Source organism: Ptiloglossa arizonensis, chromosome 12 (genome assembly GCF_051014685.1).
Source record: "Ptiloglossa arizonensis isolate GNS036 chromosome 12, iyPtiAriz1_principal, whole genome shotgun sequence".
In the NCBI taxonomy this organism is placed as follows: Eukaryota; Metazoa; Arthropoda; class Insecta; order Hymenoptera; family Colletidae; genus Ptiloglossa; species Ptiloglossa arizonensis.
In genome coordinates, this window is record NC_135059.1 from 11864578 (window position 1) to 11879959 (window position 15382).

At 31.1% G+C, this 15382-nt stretch overlaps 5 protein-coding genes across 15 annotated transcripts in view; 2 read left to right on the forward strand and 3 right to left on the reverse strand.

Annotated features, from left to right (window-relative positions):
• The window catches only part of LOC143153067 (solute carrier family 7 member 14), a 92128-nt gene extending 90091 nt beyond the window's left edge, over window positions 1–2037 (reverse strand). For 4 of the 7 annotated variants that reach the window (XM_076323847.1, XM_076323845.1, XM_076323844.1 and 1 more), the window contains exons 1-2: window positions 1116–2037; window positions 553–772 (exon numbers count right to left, since the gene is read on the reverse strand). The gene's annotated coding sequence lies outside the window, so the exon portion shown is untranslated. The remainder of the gene's footprint in view (window positions 1–552; window positions 773–1115) is intronic. The other 3 variants (XM_076323842.1, XM_076323843.1, XM_076323841.1) reach the window with 3 other exon arrangements.
• Window positions 2038–2332: 295 nt separating this feature from the next.
• On the forward strand, window positions 2333–3928 carry 140up (RPII140-upstream gene protein). Of its 4 annotated transcripts, none has more exons than XM_076323853.1 (4): window positions 2333–2781; window positions 2866–2961; window positions 3225–3443; window positions 3532–3928. In XM_076323853.1, the coding sequence occupies exons 1-4, from the start codon at window positions 2633–2635 to the stop codon at window positions 3647–3649; spliced, it is 582 nt and encodes a 193-aa protein (XP_076179968.1). In that variant the 5' UTR covers window positions 2333–2632; the 3' UTR covers window positions 3650–3928. The 4 variants fall into 4 exon arrangements, with proteins under 4 accessions (XP_076179968.1, XP_076179967.1, XP_076179966.1 ...); XM_076323852.1 differs by having other exon boundaries at window positions 2336–2781; window positions 3195–3443; window positions 3532–3927; XM_076323851.1 differs by having other exon boundaries at window positions 2349–2781; window positions 2866–3117; window positions 3532–3925.
• Twf (twinfilin actin binding protein) lies at window positions 3914–9156 on the reverse strand. Of its 2 annotated transcripts, none has more exons than XM_076323848.1 (5): window positions 8805–9149; window positions 8603–8680; window positions 7869–8528; window positions 7690–7808; window positions 3914–4425 (listed from the first exon to the last, which is right to left on the reverse strand). In XM_076323848.1, exons 1-5 carry the CDS (start codon window positions 8827–8829, stop codon window positions 4255–4257), a joined length of 1053 nt encoding a protein of 350 aa, XP_076179963.1. In that variant the 5' UTR covers window positions 8830–9149; the 3' UTR covers window positions 3914–4254. The 2 variants fall into 2 exon arrangements, with proteins under 2 accessions (XP_076179963.1, XP_076179964.1); XM_076323849.1 differs by lacking the exon at window positions 3914–4425 and adding an exon at window positions 4736–7284 and having other exon boundaries at window positions 8805–9156.
• A 723-nt stretch (window positions 9157–9879) lies between these two features.
• Window positions 9880–11648, forward strand: LOC143153360 (toll-interacting protein A). The gene is made up of 6 exons (XM_076324450.1): window positions 9880–10037; window positions 10366–10539; window positions 10641–10774; window positions 10849–11053; window positions 11154–11330; window positions 11431–11648. The coding sequence occupies exons 1-6, from the start codon at window positions 9897–9899 to the stop codon at window positions 11539–11541; spliced, it is 942 nt and encodes a 313-aa protein (XP_076180565.1). The 5' UTR covers window positions 9880–9896; the 3' UTR covers window positions 11542–11648.
• Window positions 11649–11913: 265 nt separating this feature from the next.
• Pex16 (peroxisomal biogenesis factor 16) lies at window positions 11914–15375 on the reverse strand. Its single transcript, XM_076324449.1, has 6 exons — window positions 14514–15375; window positions 14193–14439; window positions 13768–14041; window positions 13567–13670; window positions 13140–13486; window positions 11914–13040 (listed from the first exon to the last, which is right to left on the reverse strand). The coding sequence occupies exons 1-5, from the start codon at window positions 14638–14640 to the stop codon at window positions 13231–13233; spliced, it is 1008 nt and encodes a 335-aa protein (XP_076180564.1). The 5' UTR covers window positions 14641–15375; the 3' UTR covers window positions 11914–13040; window positions 13140–13230.
• Window positions 15376–15382: the final 7 nt, after the last annotated feature.

Consider the following 15382-nt stretch of genomic DNA (forward strand, 5'->3'; position numbering starts at 1 on the left):
ATTAACGGCGGAATTTGAACTTTCTTTCTCCATTGGGACATCGAGAAGATTGTTTTTGCTTTGGTGTCTGTAAACGAATACACTCTGTTTTTTTTTTTTTTTTTACGGAACTGAGATATATCTTATTGTAATAAATATCGAAAATTATCGCTCGAAACCCTTTCGATTGGTTGTAAGAGTCGTTTGAAACGAGGGAGATCTTAAATTTGAGTACCAGATCGATTTACACTCGTAAGGCGGTGTATTTTGAAAGAGAAAAATTGAAACGTGTCATTGTTTACGAAAGAGAAAGGTTATTCGGGTGTCCGGGAATCGTCGATCGATAGTTTTCATCGTGATAATTATTGTACAGCGAACGCGATAAATTATTCGAGCCCGGAGGGCTCTAAGTTAAGCACCCCGAAAACTATGCGAGCGAAACATAAACGACCGGTCCTAGGCTGGCTTTCACCCTCCAGCGTGTTGTTCACGATCAGTGCTGTAGTCGCGAAGGAACCAAGGGAATGGAAAAATGAAAGGGAGAACGAACAATTTTTGCCAAGAGAAGGCTACCTAAAGACAAGGATCTTTTCGCGGTAGCTATAGTCCAAGCGGTGCTGTAATTCCTCTTGAAACCGGGGAGACGATCGAACAAACGTGTAACGTAGAATCGTGCGATCAGGTTACGTTTGAATGGATTCCAAAGTCACAATTCGCTCAAAAGACGAATCCGTTAATCTGTTCTCGAATCGTGGATAGTCCCTTCGCGATCGATTCGATGTGCGTAACGTATCTGAAAATAATTTCGAAATCTTAAAAAAGTGGAACATCGCTGGTCGAATAATGAACAGAGGAAGAACGGTGAAAAAAGGTGAAAAAAGGTGAAAAAATATACAGGAAATGTACAAGGTGATATCTAACGGGAAACGGAATATCTAATAATCTTGACGTGTACGAGAGAACGTAGCAGTGAGTGTTAAATAGACAACTGTGATCCAATCGTAACGGTCGAAAGTTACATTAAGAACGATTAAATATTATTGTTCCGCGTTACTTGTTCCACAGTGGCCAGAGTAGTATTAACTGAACGTTGTACGGTCAACGGGCCGCCTAATTTAACGTGTAGAATTATTCACCGTTTGTTACGGCCCTGGTTCCAGCCCACCTTGATCTCAAACCCCTACATTCGCCCCTCTTTTCGAACGATCCTCCCACCCGGTACAGAAAGGATTCTCCTATTGACGTTCCACCCTCTCCTCGGGTCTCCCTGCGCCCCACCGCGTTGTCCTTTCTAGCACACCCACGCGTACTATCCCTCTTGCGTGCCAGAGCCACATTCTGACGTAACAACGTTACGTCAGGAAGGTGTTGTACGCCGGCGCACGTAAAATCCTTGGATGCACCTGCTCGCCACGGTCCTTCAAAGTTTAAAGCTAGCTTTGCACCTGGAAATCGTACGATGCTCCTAGGTCTTCGAACGTTGAAACTCTCCACCCGATGGAGACACAATGTTGTGATCTTCGGCAGTCTCCTCTTCCGGCGAAAATTCGCGTAACGGTTCACTATGATCGACCATCGGTAACTATTCGTAACGGTAAGACGATCTCTTGAACGTAATATGGTAAGTTATGCATTCGTAAGCGGATATCCTGTCTAGTCTGCAAACGAACCAAGATCAGGAAACTGTTGATTCTAGAATTTGTCCCCAATGGATCGAGACCTCTCTTTGTAATGTTTGCAAAATATTTCCATTCGATCGAATATTTGTATTCGATAGAAACCAAATTGGCAACGTATGTTGCAAGCAGTAATACCGATAATTCGTCAAAATTAACATTGTCTTATATCCTCTCTATAGATTTGTGAGGAACACATACTCCAAAAAAGTACCAATTGTATTACTGCATATGTAATGATTATTATATCAACCAGCTTTTACAGTAGTAACGAAATATATTTACCGTTGTTACTGTTACTTATATTTCGCTACCCTATCTCATTTAAAAAGTATTTTATAAATTTATTTATTTATTTTATAAATTAATATTATTGCACAAAATTGTCACGTCACCTATGCAAATACTTTTTACCTTATTTTTATCAGTATCTTTCAGTATTCTTCTCCTCGGATAGTAATATGCCTCCTGACTTGTAAGAGTTCTAATTCCGTTATGGAAAATATGTTCATGCATAGTGTCCATTTAACGGCAGAATTGCACAAACAAGTAAGATGCAAGGTAACTTCTCGTGACTTACAAGAATAAAATACAATGCGATGAAATGTTTATAATTCTCCAAAAATACAAAACACAATAAATCCTTTAAAATATGAAACAAATCTAAATTGTGGATTAGTCACAAACGTGAACTACTGCGCAGGATCTAAAATTACTCGCATAAATTCAACAACCAACAATCGATGTGAATCGATCGAGTTCTCGATTACATCATTTTCCAATTACAAGCCTTGTAAATAAGTCATTCTTATAAAAATATTCAATAATATTTAGGTTTATAATTAAATATACGCATTTCAACAAAATGAGCTGAGAAAGAACATATTATTAAAAGAATGTGAATCCTTAACTAATTGGTAGCTTGATTACCATGTGCAACATAACCTTCAAATTTTGAATTATTTAAAAAAAATAAGATGTATGCAGCAATAAACAGAAAATTGCTTTATGCAAGTTTTTTTCCTTTTTCCATATTTCATTCAAATGATACTCGTAATGAAGAAACACATACACTATCAGTAAGCAAAATTTATAAAGACAGATTAGAAAAACTAATTTACGCAGAGTGAGTATGTTTCGATTCAAATTCTAATAAAAGTAACACTTTTTTTTTACTATATAATTAACGTAATTTTATTCTTTCAAGCAGAAATGGTTATTTAACCAAGGAGGTACAATCTATCATAAGTGCAACAAATGCTGGCCTAACAGCAGGATTTGTATTAGGAGGACTAAAAAGAGCACAGTACGTACCGAAAACATTTGTAGAAGAAAATCAAGCTACAAAGTTTCGATATAAGCACGAGGCACAAAGAGAAATGAATTATCAATATATCAATAAATTTTTAAAAGGAGGTTTTTCGTTAGCTCCAAGACTTGGAATATTTTGCTGTATATTCCAGTAAGATTTTTAACATTCGTCTCAAATATCCTATATAAACCTATATAAACATAAATTTATGTAATGTTTTCTACCAGAACCACAGCAGTTTCCCTATTTGTGTACAGGGGCCAATATAAAATGAGTAATTACACGTATGCTGGTGCTTTAACTGGTTTCTTGTATAAATTAAATATGGGACTTAAAGGAGCAGTCGCTGGTACTTTTCTTGGCACAATTATAGGTGCTATGTGTGGTTCTGCGACATCTTTGATATTATATCTAACTGGAACTGACTTAAACAACATATATAGTATACACGCTGAGACAATGAACTTAAGAAAGGAGTAAGTGTTCGCGATACAGTTCCATTTTTAAATCAAAAAATTTATTCTACTTAAACATTGATATTGTAAAGTAACTCTTACTTTTCAGCATAATGAAAAAACAAGTACAAAACTATCTATCCAAAGAATCGCTAACTATGCAAGATGTGTATAATGAAAAGAAGCAGTTACAAGAAAAAATTGAAATTCTAGATAATAAAAAGTAACAAGTTCCTAGAAACATTTAATTATTCTGTAATAACAAATGTATAGTTAACTAATATATTTCGATTATCTTGTATAATTTTTTAATTATTTAATAATTATTATATTATGAAAATTATTACATTATACATTATGTAATGTAATGTAACATCAAATACAAAAATGACTTCAATATTTGTTTATATTCCAGTATCTTCGTTTTATGAGAAAAAGAACAAACTTAAAAATTACATCTTAAATTTTTACAAATTAATGAGTTAATGAATTATGTATAAATCGAATAAATATGAATCATGTAATATAATTAATTGCTATTATAAACATTCCTTATTTACATTCTGATAATACTCTGTGTATCAAAGCAAACAAATACAATATAAATAAAATGTAATCCAATTTAAAGCTGTAGTTACAGAATAGGCCTGATACTCAAATAGAGAAAAGAAATTCTATGTCACATCTTTTCGTGATGTAACGTATACACATAAAACATCATATTCGATTAGGAAATGAATAATATTATTCAGTTGAAAAAAGACAAAATAATATATCTCTATGCACATCTATATCTCATTAGCTTAATTCAACAAATTTTAAAAATATCTATTTAAATCTCTTGTTCCGAAGTTCCTAAATCTTGAACCTTGGTTAAACGTTTTGCGCCTCTGCCTGGTGGACCCTTAGGTTTTGCGAATTTTGGTTGATGTAAACTGATTTTTGGATGTAATTCCTCTTGTAAAAATCCCTCAGTTAGTTCTCTTCCATCATCTATTTCAAGCTATACAATCAACATATTTTAAACGACAATTATTATATTACATTAAAAATCAGAGAAGCATCAATTACTAAAAAAAAAAGATATTAGGGACAAAAGTTCAAAATTTATAGGCCTATTCTGTAAGCTGAATAAAACATATCTTAAAGTCTTAATTATAGTTACATACCAGTCCAAGGATTGAATCGCTCTGCGCTCCTTAGAGACCTATTAAATTCTATACAGATAAATCATGTTTGATGACAATAAAAAAAAAAGTTGAAGATTTGAATGTGTTTGATATTAACACGTTAAAGATTAAAACAACAAACTGTAAGATTAAATTGCATAATGCTTTATTGTTTGTAGCGTGTTTAGTATTGGCAAGATATACAATTTATTCAATCGTAATGAACCTACAATTATGTATTAACAGGTTGAAAATAAAATTACACTAGAAACTTACAGAATAGGCCTGGTACACTATTATAAACTAAAATATGTCCAGGCTGTAATGTGCGTTGTTACGAAACACGGAACACATTTTTGTTAACAGTTTTTGAGCATTTTGCAAAGATTTCTTTCATCATTTGTTATAACTACTACAGAAAAGAATGTGTGCCAAATTCTATATTTTTCTACATTCATAAATGTAGAAAATAGGTAAATAGGAACATAAGGTAGAATAGTTTTCACAAAATTATAAAAAAATAAAGAACTAATAAATTATAAGTATATTGAGATTCCAATTAAAAACGATTTTTAATAATTTTAGAAATCTCATATTTTTCGAGCCCAACTTCTATATCAAAGCAACTATACATGTATCAGGTATATTTAAAATTAAAATGTAAATTAACATTTTACTTATACTTTTGTTACTGCAAATGCATTGCATTGCCTGTTTATTATAATTTCCTTGAATTAAAGAGATGCCAAGAATTTGGCGCACTTTATTATCATTACTCTCGTTAAAATTAGGCCAAACTCTTTCAGTAAATTGTTCGTTTGTATCTTGGACGAAAATTTTTAAAAAGTTTATAAAAAGCTACCAGAGTTAAAAAAATACAGATCACAAAAAATAGAATGCCTCTCGAATATCGTGTTGCTCGCTATCAGATTGTAGTCCCATTTGCTATACATTATGCACACGGAATGTTTTTTTTTTTTTTTTTAGTTTTTTAAAGAAATTTAAAATTACATTTTTCTTTGGAAGATACTGATAACATGTCATAACCAATTGCGCAACATTTATTACTCGATTTAAATCATTTAATTATAATTTATTAATCACATCAACTTTTTTTCTTTTTTTTGGAACATTAAGACCATATAAGTTAATTGAAAACTTTATCTTACCTCTTGTATATTTTTTTGAAAACCAAAGTAATAAATAAACAACAAGTAATTGGAAAGTATGAGAGAAATATATAAAGTATTTTTTATCTATACAAATCTGAACACTTTGTGCAATATCTTGACTATACAGCCAATGGGACATACCAAGATCAGTCTTCGTACACATATTTGTGGAATCTAATGTTTTGTATCATTTACAATAGTATAGAACATGATATATAATTTAATATGTATATAAAGTAACTAGTATTATCACTAGCTTGTGTTCAAAAATGATAATTGTGTGCAAAGAAAATATATCCACATATCAATGTGGTATTTGCACATCTATCACTTGTCTGCTATATTATTCTTGTATTTATATTACGCAGAGAAGTTAGGTGAGTGGCATCAGCTAGCTAGGGCACATGGAATTTTCCCTAACTCTCTAATAATCACATAAGGTATGCAGGTTACCACAGATATTTGTCTGAAACACTCTAGTCTATATCGCTACTTCCTATACGAGTGTTTGAATGAATTTGAAAGTCAAGCCTTCAAGTTTTACTTAACAAAATTAGTAGTAGAAAATGAGACTTATAATACATATCACTTTCCATTGTACTAGGAACTAATTCGCACAGTCAACTCACTAGATCTTTTATATTTTTGAAAGTTAAATATTAAGAGTATAGGAATTACATGAAATATTAAAGAAATACTATAAAGGAACTATAATTGCAGAAATATTCTTTTTATGAAACTTTCATATAAATTCTGCTTGTGTTAATCAGTGGAACATACAAGTAAAAATGCAAAATCCAGGAGAAGGCTTCACTTTCAACATCAAGCAACTGAATCTCATTGCATTTTTATGGTATTCTCAGTATGTATGAACAATCATCCACTACAATCCTTATGAATCAACAAGAACTGTAGCCTATGGAATCATATTTATCAAGAATTCTTTATAGTTGTCAAAAGACATTTCAATAAGGTTTTAACATGAGAATTTTGCTTTTAAAATTTAGAAAAATACACTGTTTGGTCTACTCTGACTTGCTACATAGATATACGTATCACTCTAACCAATTAATACTAAATATTAATAAATATCGCTAATTAATAAAAATTTATCTCTGTAAGACGCATTAGATTTCTCATTTAAATCACTTCATAACAAGTATAACTATATGCGCTAATGTGAAGTATTGGAAACCCATTATATCATTTTATATTAAATAACACATTCAATGTTAATATCGTATTATCACAAATTCAGAATTTACGAAGAAAGGTGTCCAATGTGTAAAACATCACAATTATTTCAACATGTGAGAAAGATTTAAGAATAATGGCAGACAAAATACATGGAGTTGGTTAACTCAAGACACAAGATCGCTTCTGTTTTGATTTTTTCTCTGGTATAGATTGAGTGGGGGCATAGGGCGTTGATGGAGTTGCAGGAGTTATTGCAGCTGTTTCTTTTATGGTTGGAGGATCTTCCAACATGTCTGCCAACTCCTCACCACTATTTACTTCCAACTAGGATTCATCAAATTTTTATAAAAAAAAAATATTTTAATTTCAACATGAATGCATATAAATGAGTAAAGACTAAGAGTAAGAAATACTACTAAGTATACAGCAAAAGAAAGCAAAAGATGCTTTATATAATAACTATAAGAAACAATCGCAAATACTGACATGTGATACTCCAATAATTTCTTCATATTTTTAGATGAAATATTCTTCCCATAAATACAAAAAGCAATTTAAGTCAAATAAAATATGGTAACAAATTCAATTAATTAAAAGTTGTATAAATACCCATGCAATTTATGAGTATTACAGAACTCCATTAACGTGTTCATGCAAAAGTGAACACATGAAAAGAAAATAAGTGAAAAAATATAGTCTGTGTTAAGAATTACTTTCTTGTTTACTCACTTTTTTTGTAATGTTTACTCCGAGTGATTGAATGAGATCCAAAAGAGGTGCTTTACAAGATGAGTACAGCATTCTTTCTTTGATACTACAGCTGTATCCTGGCATACTATATATAAAAACTACAACACATACAGAACATTATCTAGTGTAAGATCATTATATTTATTTGTGCTACATACCTATACACTCCATGTAATCTCCTTCATGTGTGTGTTTAAAATTATAGAGATGATATCTGGCAGAATCAGATGGAACTTTTGTCGGTAGTTTGTCCAATGAAACATCGCAAGCTGTAACTAAATGTATTTTCTCTTCCTCCAAATCAATCTTCAATTGAACATATTCATGTACACCTTTACCAAGTTCTGTAATTGCCTGTTTAGCTTCATCTGTTACAGGAAAAGCAACACCACTCAGTGTTTGGTGTCTCGTTTCTACACTATAGTCTGTAGTAATTGTGGTTTTTTTAAGTTCTGCTAATTCTTCTTCCGCTGTAGTTAATGGGGCAGGAGCTGCGTCATTCCTTTTATACTTGTGGTAGCCTTCCAATGTTATATCTTCGGGAACAGTACCATGCAACTCTTCTTTTATAGATGCTGTACCAAACTCTTGTTTTAAAGTAGCTTTGGTTGATGCATAAAGCATCTTTTGCCTAACTGGTGCAGTATCAGGTGACCATGATATAAACAACCAATCATAACCGGAATCTGATGATTTAGTATCTAGACGATAGAGAATATAAGCTGGTTGATTCTCTATAATCAAGGGCTTTATCATTTTATCATAATCATCTTGCCACTTGTTTGCTGGTTTTGACGAAACAGCAGGTGTTAATTCTTCTACAAAACAAACAAAATCTCATTATCTACAAAGTATCAGCTTAAATACTATAAAATTTGAGGAAGAAACTTACCATTTTCTATCGAAACTTTTAAGACTCGTATTTTTCCGTCACGACACTTGGCAAACAACTTTTTGAGCGCATCATTCGCTGAAATAAATAAATCATTATTGGATAGTTCGAATGTCGTTTTAGAATTGAGGTTAAAGCTCGACAAAATTTACAAAAATTTTGACCGGGCTACTTCTTAGAATTATGACACAGTAATAGGCACCTTTAATACCCGTCTGATGTGACATGATTCACGTATAGTTCGTCGAAACCTTCTTTCGTCGAAAATATGGTACAAAACGTTGATGTTCTGTGTTCTCGAGATCTGTCGCGGAAGAAAACCCACTACAAACAGAGCGTGCAAATGACTAGAATGCGAGAAAAAAATCAAACGAATCTGAAATCAGGAGAAGTCAACGGCGTGATCTGTTCACAAGAAAATTTTCGAAAGGTTCCCGGTAACGAAAGATCCGTACGTCATACTAATAAACACTGACAAACGACCTATGAAGAATATTCAGAATACACTTCCAATTTACGATTTTTTCGTAACTCGAAAGAGAGAACGACAGATAATTGTATCTCAATTGTAAAATGGCTTCCGCGCGGCTTTTATGACAAATAATAATTTTCACTGTGTCCGTTTTTTTTTCGACTTCACTTTTTAAACACAATTGCATTTTTATTTTCTTCTAATTACGGATTAGTAAATATTTTTACTACAAAAGATCAGATACCAAAAAATCAAATAATTTCAATCGTTTACAAAATTTTGAAATACATATTGCCTGATTATTATTTTAAATTAAAATTTTAAACTCAAAAAGTGTAATTAGTATTTAAAACTTCATTGCTTTTATTGTTTTAAAACTCGTAATTTAGAAATTCCTGTGAAAATCATTGTAGGTCTATTAAAGATGATGAACATGGGATGAATGTCAATGAATTGTAATAATGAACTGTAATAAAAGCCCCGAATTTTATAATAATAAAAAAATTCCATTTTCTAACACAATTGTGATCGTAAAATGTTTTTTGTTCGTTTCATTGTCAGATATCATTTTCATAAAAAAAAGAAGAGACCAACTTGATTCGACAATATTTGAATTTTAATGTTTAAAACCATTTTCTTCCTTAAAAACGTCAGGCCAAATATTCTTAATATTCTAGAGTCTACTTATGCTCATCAGTCGTTAAAATTTGAGCTTAATTCCATTCAAAAAGCGCTCGTCCGGTTTGCGACCTCTTCTTGTCAGAAATTTCCAAGATGGCGTATTGTCGCCGTGTCAGATGTACGTTATGATTTTTTCGATGTATGATAAAGTCGTGTAGTTTGACAGGTTTCATTTACAGTAGGAAAAACAGACATCGTATTGTGAACAGTGAACAATTTTTTAAGTCCGTTAAAGCTTTGGATAATTTTATTATGGGATTACGATCATATTGGGAAAGTCGGGTAAATAGTGAAATTCACGATAGTATTACGATAAGAACACTCACTGCAAAATGTTACAATTCCATTTAGGTCAAACGAGAATAATAATGAACAAATTATCTACTAAGTACCAATATGATTTATTATAAGCGTTAAAATAAAATGGGCAATGTTTAAAATGAACACAATACGTGAATATCATTATGCGCAAATTTTTAGTTCTCAATGATACTGTATCCAAGTAATAAGACCAAATAATTAAGACAGACATGGTTTTTGGTTCATTATAATTTTTTTTTTATATATTTTGAATATAAAATAATTATGTTAAAAGAATTAAATTTATCAGGTCCTTTTGGGTCCGCTTCCCCAAGGATTCCTTGATCTAGAAGGACGCAATACCCAGCAGCAACAAGAAGAGGCAGATAAGCAAACTGCACTTGCGATGTATCAGTTACAGATGCAAAGTATGGATGGAACATATGAACCACGTGTTGCTAGGCTTAGCATAGCAATTGTTCAGGTAACTCTAAGATTTTTGTCCTTGTGTATGTGTTTAAGTTTAGTTTTGTCAAACAACAATACATATATTTTGTAATAACTTCAAAAAGACATTTCCTATAGGCTAAATTAGCGAAAAACTATGGAATGACAAGGATGGATCCTTACGTAAGGGTGAGAGTGGGTCATGCAATTTATGAGACACACACATGTTCAAATGGAGCAAAAAATCCACATTGGAATAAAGTTATTCATTGGTATACATTTTAAGTACTAAATATATTTTCAAGTATATTCAATTATCACATGTATGTCTTTTTTATTATCACAGCTATTTACCACGAGGAATTGCCCAAATATATCTAGAAATTTATGATGAATGTTCTTTTGTAATGGATGAGTTAATTGCATGGTGTCACATAGAAATTCCACCACAGGTTCTTCAAAAAGAAGAAACATATGAAGATTGGTACCTGCTTAGTGGAAAACAGGGAAATCATCTAGAAGGATCGATAAATCTAGTGTTTAGTTACACGGTAAAAATTATCAATAATATATTGGGCAAAAGTATTATATATTTTATTAATGTTTAATCAAGAAACTGATCAAAATTTGATTGTACATATATTTTGATAGGCCAAACCCCATCCATATATGAGTGTTCTTCCTGATTGGATGACATTGAATAACCCGAATTTCACTCCTTCTTCGGTAGGAGCATTGCGTAGGCCACAGTATACACCAGTAAATGTTTATGCAACACCACCTGCTATTGCCAGTTCTATGCCAAATGCTGAAAATGAATTAAAACAGGTAATTTATATGAGTAACAATTTCTGATGTATATACATTATTGAATATATAGGTTTTATCCTTTTTCTTTCTTTGCAACAATTTTTACAAATGTTTGCAGATTTCAGAAATGTTTCCGAACGTGGATAAGGAAGTAATTAAAACAGTTTATGACGCGAATAATGGAAAAAAAGATCTAACTATAAACTCATTGCTGCAAATGTGTGATTAAGTAATCTTTTCTAAATTATTATATTTAATTCCAAAGGCCGCATTTGTATTTTCTGCTATGCTGTATTTCTTTCAAAATGTAATATATTTGCAAGCTATTACCATGGAGTTTATGATATTTTAATATTTAGGAACTTTAATAAGAAAATCCATAAAACATATTGGGCTGGGAAATATATTTTATAACAAAATAGCACTTTTAATGTTTCATGTATTTATTGATCCTTTTTACATCGTTGTTTGTTATATACAAAAAGTTCCGGAATGGGTAGTATAAGTGAGTATAGAGTGATTCTACGTATAAAAATAAATCGAAAATGTAGAATAAAATTCACAAAACTTCCTTTTTTTGGAAAAAATCGAGTTTGAAAATATATCAGGTATACATGAACTTGTCTAACTTACGACTTAACAAATTTCATTATGTACTACCACGTTGGCAATGTATTAAAGAATACTAACTGATAACATATTTTAGCGATTGTAATAATTACAATTATTAATCTATTACATCTATTAAATAAAGAACTATTAAAATTGATATATAATTGATATAAATTGTTATTTACGCTTTGAATATCTTCGAAATTAAAACGCTAAGAAAGACGACTTTAATGGTACGATTCGAAGAAACCATATTCCGCCAGTCTTTGATCCATCCTTTTGTATTACTTATATGGATGGCAACGATATGGAAATTGCTCGCTATAGTACGTATTCAGATGTAGCTAACGTAAAACCGTCACAAATTTCCAGTGGAAGTCCCATGTTTGTCTATTCACGGTAACTAAACATATTGGTTCATTGCAAAAGCTTCACTAATATTGATCATTCAAACGGATAGTAAAATTAGACAACTTATGGTAGTTGAAGATAACACTCCTAATATTTATAAACGGAAATACGAGCAGATATAATCAATAACAACATTCGTTATGTGGAAAAAGTTAAGTGCACGTGTACTTGATTAATTTCCAAATTCTATTTTCTCAAAAATGAAGCCCAATTACAAATTTAGTTGCACATTTTTGATGATTTTAAACACAAAATCATCTCCTGTCCACCTGTGCCAACTGTACCAAAACACAGTGTAGAACCATGTGTAATTTAAACAACTTGTTGTTTCATATTTACAAGAAATGCGTTTCAATTATTTTATGTTTATTTATAAAAATTTTCTTTCTGATTTTATTCGTTACAAAAGGATAACAGTATAACAAAAATAAACGCGTACATTAATTAGTTCTTATGTCCAGGGACATAAATGAATAATCGAAGCTAGACTAACATACATTTTTAAGTAGTAAATATTATAAAACATTAAATATATTCAATATAAGTTTAATTAAAATAAAAAGTATCCTCAAATATCTTTTATTGCTTTAGTTACTAAATCAGGATAGTAGCTGTAACTTTTATATCAAAGCATATTATCAACAAATCTATAAGTTCATAAATGCTTCATTAAATTATAACTTTTCTTCACCCCCATCTTCATTTCTATAACAAATAAAAATTTCAAAATTTACATCTATATCACTTGTAACAATAACTAAATTCTTTAAGCAAAATTAATCACATTTTTATACTTGCAATTACCTTTTTGTTATCAACATTATTCACAACCCAAAACAATATTTTGTACCAATATTCCTAGATCTTAAAAATACATGGATAATAATTTTACAAACTAGCGTGACCACATGTAGAAGTATGTGCTCTGCCAATATGGTAGATATTGTTTCATTGGTTCTGCAACCAACTTAGCAAAAGGAACTTTGGTAGACAATGCAGTGAGTGCTGCATATATTCTGAGCCGACTACATTTATCATAAAATGGAGATTTTAATACATAAAGCAACAAAGCTAGTCTACGTCTATTGAGTTCGTCTTCATCCTCTTTGCTAAATGACACAGTTTTTTCTTCGTTGTTAAACATTTTTAAACTAAAAAGAACAATTGTATTTGTATATTATTAGACTATTTAATTTTTCTTTTACTTCATCATTGTTAATAAATTATTTACCTAACTAAATCAATAACAAATGATAATACCCATGGCAACCATTGTTTTTCACCTGTGACAGATATACATCCCAAATGAAACAACGGTTTCATAATATACAGGCTCTAAAAACAAAATTTAATACATTAATAGAAGTAATATTTTTTAGAAATATTTAATAGGATTTGTTAATAATTTGTAATTTATTATATAATGATTTACCTCTGCTAAAATAAATTTCTTTTCTGATGTAGTAGAAACATTCAAATTATCATTATTACTATCAACAGAAGACAGGGATTCCCATGTTCGCATGTGTATAGATTTGGTACTTCTTATACTTCTGACAACAGTGCCAGATCGTTTTAATGTGAATCCTTCCTTTAACTTCTCATCGTTCAATTCATTTAACATATCTCTATTAAGTGGTTGTATTGGAGGACTTTTTACCATCCGTTCTTTGTACACATGTATCACTAGAAGTCGTAATACAGTCCTAACAGAAATTTGCATACATATACTATTGAATACAAAATTTCCATTCAAATTTATCAGTAATATGTGTAACATCCTTGCAATTAATAATAAAAAAATATTAATAATAAAATAATATAATGTATGTTATCTTAAAAATACCATTGACTCACTTAAATATTTGTATTACAATAATTATAAACCATTTGCCACTTTGTCCCCATAATTTCTTAGCAGAAATTTCAAACAACGTCTCCGTATATTCCACGATGGTTAACCAAATTTTAAGCTTAGATTCAAATTGGGGAAATTTTAAATGCATGCATTTCCCACTGCACATTAATAAATCATTAAAAAGTACTATAAGGTTCGACAAAGAGTGAATAAACTCCAATGTGAATGTGGAATTATGGAGAGGACCTAAAAAGTATTTATTTAGGAAGAATTGAGAGAAAAATATTGCATTATTAAAAAATAACATTTGTTCTAACCACCTGTGAAGTAAGACAAATACTGAATAGTTTTTTCTAATTCTGCTAGTAATTGTGGATTTTCTATAACCCATTTTTTATATGGTTCAAGAACTTTCAAAACAGAAGAATTCACTTTGTCAAACACCATCCCGATACTTAAATAATTTAAATGGAATTAACAATTAATAATCGATCACTGTTAACCTCGAAATACTAATATGTAACGTCCACCCCTTAACATTGACTGCATTTTATAGGTATACTCGATAAAAAAAACTTGGCCACGCTACACAGATATACAATCACTGCATATTATGCGCACCTCTCCTTGCGCATTACATTTCTTTAGGAAGAATCGTTTCTCACTAGTGGTAATCGCACATTAGTTGCTGCCTGGTGTTGCCAGATTTTTTGACTACATGTTCGTTATTGGGTCATATAATTCACCTTCTATGGATTTTTTTTTTTATGAGGGATATCTTTAAAAGACTCCCCAACATTTGGAATAATGTCGATGGGAATGTGGAATTCCCCGCATCCGGAAACACCAAAACCTACCCACTAATCCCCTATGATAGTCATCCTTGCACGATTTCGAGGGGGCAACAAGAGTTGTTTCCAGTGTAAAAAATTCAAACAAAATTGGGATCATAATTATGTCCATTACTTCGTAATGTAACAATTATACAATAATATTGGTCTTACTATACTTATCTTCACTTCCTACTACATTTTATGGATATTGAAACTTCAATTTGATCTTTTTTTAATTTTTTTGGGATCAGTCTGGCTTATTTCAAAGAACTTTCTGACGTGCTCTATCAAACTCAGCCGTCGACCACTAATATGCTTTGACTCCGATCTCAATGTTCATTATCTTTATTATTTTC

Bases quoted from the DNA above. Each gene is read 5' to 3' on its own strand.
- 140up (XM_076323850.1), top strand. From the start codon at position 2,633: ATGTATGCAGCAATAAACAGAAAATTGCTTTATGCAAGTTTTTTTCCT. The intron at 2,782-2,865 runs GTGAGTATGTTT...TCTTTCAAGCAG, and splicing joins GAAAAACTAATTTACGCAGA to AAATGGTTATTTAACCAAGG. The intron at 3,118-3,194 runs GTAAGATTTTTA...GTTTTCTACCAG, and splicing joins ATATTTTGCTGTATATTCCA to AACCACAGCAGTTTCCCTAT.
- Twf (XM_076323848.1), bottom strand. From the start codon at position 8,829: ATGTCACATCAGACGGGTATTAAAG. The intron at 8,529-8,602 runs GTAAGTTTCTTC...TTTGTTTTGTAG, and splicing joins AAAAGTTTCGATAGAAAATG to AAGAATTAACACCTGCTGTT. The intron at 4,426-7,689 runs GTGAGTAAACAA...TTGATTGTATAG, and splicing joins GAGTAAACATTACAAAAAAA to CTTGAAATAGATGATGGAAG.
- LOC143153360 (XM_076324450.1), top strand. From the start codon at position 9,897: ATGATAAAGTCGTGTAGTTTGACAGGTTTCATTTACAGTAGGAAAAAC. The intron at 10,540-10,640 runs GTAACTCTAAGA...CATTTCCTATAG, and splicing joins TTAGCATAGCAATTGTTCAG to GCTAAATTAGCGAAAAACTA. The intron at 11,331-11,430 runs GTAATTTATATG...AAATGTTTGCAG, and splicing joins CTGAAAATGAATTAAAACAG to ATTTCAGAAATGTTTCCGAA.
- Pex16 (XM_076324449.1), bottom strand. From the start codon at position 14,640: ATGGTGTTTGACAAAGTGAATTCTTCTGTTTTGAAAGTTCTTGAACCA. The intron at 14,042-14,192 runs GTGAGTCAATGG...AATTTCTGTTAG, and splicing joins ATTGTAATACAAATATTTAA to GACTGTATTACGACTTCTAG. The intron at 13,487-13,566 runs GTAAATAATTTA...TGTTCTTTTTAG, and splicing joins TTTGTTATTGATTTAGTTAG to TTTAAAAATGTTTAACAACG.